Here is an 8,286-nt window from a genome sequence, read left to right as displayed (position 1 = left end):
GGCCTACCTTCAAACTCAGTGCCTCTTTGCTTGACATCATGGGAAAATCAAAAGAAATCAGTCAATACCTCAGAAAAGAATTGTAGACCTCCACAAGTTTGGTTCATCCTTGGGAGCAATTTCCAAACGCCTGAAGGTACCACGTTCATCTGTACAAACAATAGTACGCAAGTATAAACACCATGGGACCATGCAGCCGTCATACCGCTCAGGAAGGAGACGCGTTCTGTCTCCTAGAGAAGAACGTACTTTGGTGCAAAAACTGCAAATCAATACCAGAACAACAGCAAAGGAAAAAAAATGCTGCAGGAAATATCCACAGCAAAACGAGTCCTATGTCAACATAACCTGAAAGAACACTCAGCAACGAAGAAGCCACTGCTCCAAAACCGCCATAACAAGCCGGACTACGGTTTGCAACTGCACATGGGGACAAAGACCGTACTTTTTGAAGAAATGTTCTCTGGTCTGATGAAACAAAAATAGAACTGTTTGGCCATAATGACCATCGTTATGTTTGGAGGAAAAAGGGGAGGCTTGCAAGCCGAAGAACTCCATTCCAACCATGAAGCACGGGAGCGGCAGCATCATGTTGTGGGTGTGCTTTGCTGCAGGAGGGATGCATGGACAATGGACAATGACCCCAAGCATACTTCCAAAGTTGTGGCAAAATGGCTTAAGGACAACAAAGTCAAGGTATTGGAGTGGCCATCACAAAGCCCCGACCTTAATCCTATAGAAAATCTGAGGGCAGAACTGAAAAAGTGTGTGCGAGTAAGGAGGCCAACAAACCTGACTTAGTTACACTAGCTCTGTCAGGAGAATTGGCCAAAATTCACCCAACTTATTGTGGGAAGCTTGTGGAAGGCTACCTGAAACGTTTGACCCAAGTTAAAGAATTTAAAGGCAATGCTACCAAATACTAATTGAGTGTATGTAAACTTCTGACCCACTGGGAATGTGATGAAAGAAATTAAAGCGGAAATAAATCATTCTCTCTACTATTATTCTGACATCTCTCATTCTTAAAATAAAGTGGTGATCCTAACTGACCTAAGACTGGAAATTTTTACTAGGATTAAATGTCAGGAATTGTGAAAAACTGAGTTTAAATGTATTTGGCTAAGGTGTATGCAAACTTCAAAATCCAACTGTACATTACCTGTTTGCAATCATTCCTGAGGAGCCTCTTGTTTTGTCTCTGCTGCTCGACATCCTTGAGTGTAGCCAGTAATGTGGGAGGTTCACTCAAGCTGTAAGGAGGCTTCTCAACAGCTTTGAGGATGAAGTACAACAAGATAACTTTTAGACTGACGGTCACAAAGGAAAAAGAGCAAAAAAGTGCTCCGCTCCACCCATTACATTTTTTCTATCCGATTTCTCCAGTATGAGTTCACTGTTATGAGTTTACATTTTATCTTTAAGGTTAGAGGTCTCCATATGTGGCTCAAATGTATGCTTAATAATGATATTTGGCCTGAGGCCTCTCATTCTTCATCAAAGCTTTGATAGATATTTTGCTAAAATATTTTCCCATAATGAACCCCTTCTCCTTTTGAAGAAATTAAACACACTCATTCATATATCCCATCCTCTCATATCCCAAATGCAAGAATACAATCAGGAAGTGTAGAGAAATAGAGTGACTCCAGTGTGGATCAGTGGTTGTTTCTTTCTTGGACAGCATCTTCTCTTCCAATTAGTGCTGCTGCCTCCGCCCCGGAGCAGCTCTGTCATCTCAGATCATCACAGCTCCTCATCTCAGAGTCAGCGACACGTTCAGCTAGCATCCCCGAATCCTGGCTTGCGTCCCAATTGGCACCCTGTTCCAAAAATAGTGCACTACCTTGACGCACAATAAAGGGAATAGGGTTCTATTTGGGATACAGTCCTGGAAACTAAAGTAAGCTAGAGCTCTGACAGTACACCGTCTATGAACCAGCAAAAAGGCCAAGGTTTAATCAGAGAACATTTCTACTGTACAATAATAACAACGTTTATTTAAGAACTAGTCTCATCAATATGTAAGTCATAAAAAGGTTAAATATTGAAGGTCAAGTTTATTCATCATGTGTTCATAACATACATACCCAGACATTAAACAAAGCATCATTCAGAAGCATGTTGCTAATACATAAAACTGTTTGTTATGCAACCTTAGAACATGTCCACTGTATAGCGGTGAGAATTCAGCTAATGGAAATATCTCGACCATAAAGGCAAAAATACATTTTGTTCTCATAAGGACATCAATACATAGCCTGGTTCCAGATCTGTTTGTGCTCTTGCCAACTCCATGGCGGTCCATGTAAAGCCAATGACAATGCGTATGACACTTGGCATGACAAGGAGTTGGCATGAAAACACAAACAGACCGGTGTTCAGGCTCATCAATACAAGGATACATCACTAATGTTCACAAAATGAACACATTAACTGTGGTAGCTATGACATTACAGATATTACTCCACTTCTCCATCTCCTTGGATCTTTAATATACACATATGATGCACCCTAAATGGCATCCTATTCCCTATATTGTCTACTACTTTTGACCAGAGATGGTCAAAGTGGTGCACTATGTAGGGGATATTGTGCCATTTGGGAAGGAGACAGCAACAGAATGTAGAATAAAATAACTCTAAGATGAAATAGCAAGTATTAGGCACTGTTAACATTTTGATTGACTACATCAATGACAAACATGCAAAAAACACAATCCTGGCAGATTTCTACATGGCAAATACATGAGTTCGCTCAACATATGAAATCTCTTCGGAGATCAGGGAATAATAGTACATCTGGGAGGATTTTTCTACAAAATACAAAAGATGACCGTGTTGGAGCCTAGGTCTCCTTCTAGTATGACCTCAAGTCTAAACATTGTCACCTTGTCAGTGGAAACACCTTTGTGAGGGAAATGCCAAGGTAATCAGCAGTCATTTCCTGTCTGTCTTCCATATCTACACGAAGCACCTGAAATCACGGTCTGGTTCAGGGCCAGTTTGTTCAGCCGGATGGATGTGTGTATAGCAGTCCAGACAGGAGCATGGATCTACCACAGAACTCATACCTTGAGTTCAAATTTAAATAGACAGCATAGGTATATAACTTACAACAGAGATGGCTTTGGTTGGTTGTCTTAGTGAGGAATTAACACACACAAAAGCATAACATACTGTAAAAGATAAAGAGGAAAATTACATTCACATGATACAATACTAACAAGAGATTGTTCATCAATCATGTTGTGGTATGACATTCATGGTGTCTTTGCAGAAAATAATGCTGAGTAATATCTTACAAAATGACATACCAGTACTTTAGACTTTGCGGTATACAATGGTCCTTTACAATTCATCTCCTCTCCTACCTGCTCATATTGTACTTGTTCTCAACTATCTAATTTAAGTCTCTATATCCATTTTAATCCTCTCGACGGTAATACAAAGCAACATGTCAAATGTACGTACTGTATATTTATCTATACATCTTTGTCATGACAATCCTAGTCTTCCTATAATCATGTTTCACAAAATTACATCTACTAGAACCCCAGTTCAGTTCGACAACACATTGCTTAATTGTTTAAACAGCAAATGAACCATGAAGAAAACTAAATCTATGCTACAGTTATTTTACATTTACGAAAGTAGATACAATGTTTGACAGTCAAAATTAAACCATTGTTCATTTGATTCCATAAATCGCTCTTACCATTTAGTTATTTTCACTCTGAAAGTCATCACAAATGACTCAAACGATATTATCAATGTCCCAAATGGCACCCTATTCCCTGTTTAGTGCACTACTTTTGACCAGGACCCATAGGGCTTTGGTCAAAAGTAGTGCACTATATAGGAAATAGGGTGCCATTTGAGACTCAAATATTAACTTGAAAGACATTGTTCATTTAGACTAGTTTCAGAACACATGGGTGGAGGGCTGCATGAGGTCATTAAGCACAGTGTGAAATCCATTTCACCACAGAGGGAGAGGAAGAGGGAGAGGGAGAGGGAAAGAGAGAGGGAGAGGTATATTAGCCATGCACAGCACTTCTCCCTGGCATCCATTAATGAAAGGTGTATTTAAACTAACCAATGAATTAAAAACATTGACATTACTGCAGACAGACCAATTTATTCATATCTGTTAAAAATACCCTGTTACGACATCTGCCAAAAGTTGCAGGCACAATAAAGGGTACAGGTTTAATAGACAAACTCGTTACAAGATCCTAGAGCCATTTCAATAATTGTTCTGCCAATACTGTGGGCCAACCTAACTTTTTAGTGCCCACAACTGTAGCCTATGCTTGCTGTAGTGTGTATTTAGGCCAATACCAGAGTTTTGTAGGGTTTTAATGGAGACAGATGCCTCTTTACCCACAGCCCTCACAGTACAGTAGTCTCTGTCTGCAGGAAGGACTGGGTACGACAGTTACGTTGGAACTGAGCCATGTTTTCTGAGCCGTTTCTGGAGGCATAAGTGTTGTGCTGGGTGTAGTTTCTGGCCATATGGCAGTTGAGGCATATACTCTGCCATTTTCTCTTCAGTTCCCCTTGAACCTGAAGTAGGAAGATAAATCTCTTAGCACAAAGGGAAAACTAGTCGACATCTGTCAATTCATAGCTATACTATATAATGTTTCAATATAATTCTGTCCTCGTCGATTTACTACAATGAAAACGAAGCAGACAACATTTAAAATGTCAATGTTTATCAACTGCTAATAAAAGACATCCCTAATTAGACTGTAAACATTTCTCTTAATCAGTTAAAACCTTGTTTTCCAAAATAGCTTTCATAAAAGCCCCCACTTTTCTTCCCAAATTGACCCATGGAAGACACTGTCAACACTGATTCACTATTCATTTACACTGCTATTTGTCTTCTTCATTGAGCCATTAGTCCCCAAGGCTACCCTTTAATTCCAGGAAAAAAAGAAGCAACAATTAATTCAAGAGCTTAAAGACAATGGCTTACCTCACTGTTTAAGAAACAGTACAGGATGACAACCACCAGGCCCTGCCAATAGAACATCAACAGAAAATCCTCGTAAATGAGAGACAACCAAAAACACAAACAATTCCCAACAAAACTGCCAAATATAGCCAGAAGATATTAATTCTGATTAAATGATGCAAAAATGATCAGTTTTACCTGAAAGGATCCGATAGCGAGGTCAAAGAAGATTTTGTAATCTGCCATGGATTCATTGAGAGACACAAAGACAACGTAATGGATGCCAAACAGAGGGATCAACAGGAGAGTGGATTTGGCCAACCTCCTGAAAACACACACAATATTACAGAGATACCGTATGCAGGGGCCCTAGAGACTACACACTGTTATATTCAATAATATACTGTATAATAGAATAATAATTGCTGGTTATACGTCCACAAAACGTTGGTACCGAAACGTTGGTGTTTACTCATTTAAATTATTGGGCGCATATAGTGTATGCGACTTTCTTAAATTTTTTGTTGAGTTGGCACTTCTCTAACTATTTTGGGTGTGCGTCCTCATGCTTTTTTGTACATATACACATCAATGGAATACGTAAGGGATAATCAACAAGGGGCTGTGCCAGTGCACGTCAGGCAGTGGAGGCTGGTGAGAGGAGGACGGCTCATAATAATGGTGTGTAACGGCTGGAATGGAGTGAATGGAATGGTATCAAACACGTGTTTGATGCCATTCCATTCCAGCCATTATTATGAGCCGTCCTCCCCTCACCAGCCTCCACTGATGTCAGGTCAACATCACACCTGGCATCATGGTTAATTTCCACATTCCCATGTTGATAATCTCTTTACATAAAGCATGTCTGGAGTTTCTCTAGAATCCCATAAATATGCAGCTCAATAACGTGCAATGTGTATAGAGTGGCATAGAGAATATCCTACCAACAAAAGGACACCCAAAATAAACCGTAGTCTTTATCTAAGTTTTTACCCAGCATTCCACAGCCACAAGAGCGGTCATTCAGATTTACATATATTCTTAGGGATATATTTCTCTGAAGAGGCAGCATCTAGCCTTTCTAAAACCTCAACAGACTGCACAGATTACAGAGTGTATTACTCCCTTTTGGTGACGCTACCCATCTGGCCGCTGAGAATTTCCTCAGAAGATTTTCAGGGAAGCAGATAGTCATCAGCAGACTGGTCTGAACTCAGGGATGGCTTTGTGCTGCAGTGAGAGTAAAGGTTGCATCCCAAATGGCCCCATTTTCCCTATATAGTGCACTACTTCTAACCAGAGCCCTTTGGACCCTGTAAGGAATAGGGTGCCATTTGAAATACCTCCTAAATCGTTAAGGGATACTGACTGCCAAGTGCCAACCTGTGATTCTTAGCACTAAGGTGGATTATGCTGTAACAGTAGACACCAGCTCATCCAGTCTTAGCATCACCACCCGCCTCTTATCCCTTAAATCCCCTCGCTGACCAGATGGGGATATTTCTCCCTGAAGGCAAAGGCGTGCTGTGATGACCACCTCTATAGCTTAGCCTGAATCTTGTGTCACTCTGCAGTCTGCACTATAGAACACCTTCAGGCTGCATTTCTTTGGCCTGAGAAGGCAACTAAAATACCACATGTCAGTGGCATGCAATTGTATACTGTGGCATTTAAGTGTTGTGACATAGGAATGTCGATACACTCCATTGTTGAGTACTCATTGTCTTTTGCCTGAGTGCAGTAACACATGCCTACTTGGGTACAACGGCACATACCTGTATTGTGACTGGTCATTGCCACCCACATCAGGACACCTCAACTTCTGAACCAGGATTCTTATAATACTGATGAACAGGAGGAAGTTCACCTGGAAAGCCAGTCAACAGACATGATATATAATATCATATATTATCATATAAATATGACACATATTTGTATATTTAGTCAAATGTGTTCACTGCATTGCTTTTGAAGGGCATTTAGGTCATCTATGACCAGTAATGGTATACATTTGAGGGAAATGTGATGCAATCAGATGAGAGGAAACAGTAGAAGCTGTTACATATAAATCACTTGCTGTAAATAAGTATGTTTGGACAGGAGAAATGTCAATAAAGCCAGGATCAACCTTGAATTATATCCAGGAACTGCATTAATTCACATGCATGCAAAGTAACTACATAAATGTAGCATGCTCTTGCTATTACAGTCCTATCAGCTCCCAGTATGCGCTAGATTGACAGATCTGAATATTCTCTGTCTGCATCCCAAATGGAAACCTATTCCCTTTTCAGTGCACTACCTTTGAGCAGAGCCCATAAGGCTCTGGTCAATAGTAGTGCACTATATAGGGAATGGGTGCCATTTGGGACGCATCCTCTGTATGACATTTACTTATCTGGTGGACACCTGTTTAGTTAATGCCTGGATATAGCAGCAGTTGGATCCTGCATGTGGTAAAGGGAATTACAGCAGCAGCAATGGGTCAGGATAGATGTTGGATACCCACCATGATGGAGATTCCTATGGGCACATTGATCACCCACATTGGGATTGGGTTATCATTCTGTTCCCAGCAGCTGAAGAAATAGGAAAACCCATATGAGAATGTTAGTGAACACGTTCCATGCATCCCTGCCCATACTAACCTAAGCACAGCACGTTGTACTGGTCAAAATGATTTGAGCATTAAATCAAAATGAAAAAGGTTGCCAAATGCTTGATTAATTTGATAATCACATGAATCTGAAGTCACAAATTATAACATGCAAACCAAGACAAACATCAGTCTGGCAATCACATAGGAAAATAATCCAACACATCAATCATGTACATTTATGATTTCCAAGGTAACTCACCCAGTATCCTCATAATAAACTCTTGCAATAGCCCATGCAGAAACAAACACTGTTGGGATTCCTGAAACAGAGAGGAGAATACATCTGAAAGTATAAATGGATTGAATGTACTGTATGGTCCTCACTGTTGTTGATACATTGCACACAGTATATATTAATGATTATAAACTGGGTGGTTCGAGCCCTGAATGCTGATAGGCTGAAAGCTGTTGTATATCAGACCATATACCACGTTGCGTTGTGCATAAGAACAGCCCTTAGCCGTGGTATATTGGCCATACAACACAACCCCTCGTGCCTTATTGCTTAATTATAAACTGCGTGGTTCGAGCTCTGAATTCTGATTGGCTGACAGCCGTTGTATATCAGACCGTATACCAAGGGTATGACAAAACATTTATTTTTACTGCTCTAATTACGTTGATAACCAGTAGCAATAATAGCAATAATAGCAATAAGG

At 40.2% G+C, this 8,286-nt stretch overlaps 1 protein-coding gene across 1 annotated transcript in view; it reads right to left on the bottom strand.

The window, feature by feature from the left end:
- Nucleotides 1-2,048: 2,048 nt before the first annotated feature.
- Nucleotides 2,049-8,286, bottom strand: part of LOC139560101 (vasoactive intestinal polypeptide receptor 2-like) — a 44,380-nt gene continuing 38,142 nt past the window's right edge. Inside the window, exons 8-13 of the mRNA XM_071376607.1 lie at nt 7,827-7,887; nt 7,478-7,547; nt 6,744-6,835; nt 5,164-5,290; nt 4,987-5,028; nt 2,049-4,568 (exon numbers count right to left, since the gene is read on the bottom strand). Coding sequence (XP_071232708.1) covers nt 4,395-4,568; nt 4,987-5,028; nt 5,164-5,290; nt 6,744-6,835; nt 7,478-7,547; nt 7,827-7,887 — 566 coding nt within the window. The 3' untranslated portion in view covers nt 2,049-4,394. The remainder of the gene's footprint in view (nt 4,569-4,986; nt 5,029-5,163; nt 5,291-6,743; nt 6,836-7,477; nt 7,548-7,826; nt 7,888-8,286) is intronic.

This window comes from Salvelinus alpinus, chromosome 30 (genome assembly GCF_045679555.1).
Source record: "Salvelinus alpinus chromosome 30, SLU_Salpinus.1, whole genome shotgun sequence".
Classification (NCBI taxonomy): domain Eukaryota; kingdom Metazoa; phylum Chordata; class Actinopteri; order Salmoniformes; family Salmonidae; genus Salvelinus; species Salvelinus alpinus.
The sequence above is the reverse complement of the archived record's forward strand: the minus strand, read 5'-3'. Positions and strand labels throughout refer to the sequence as shown.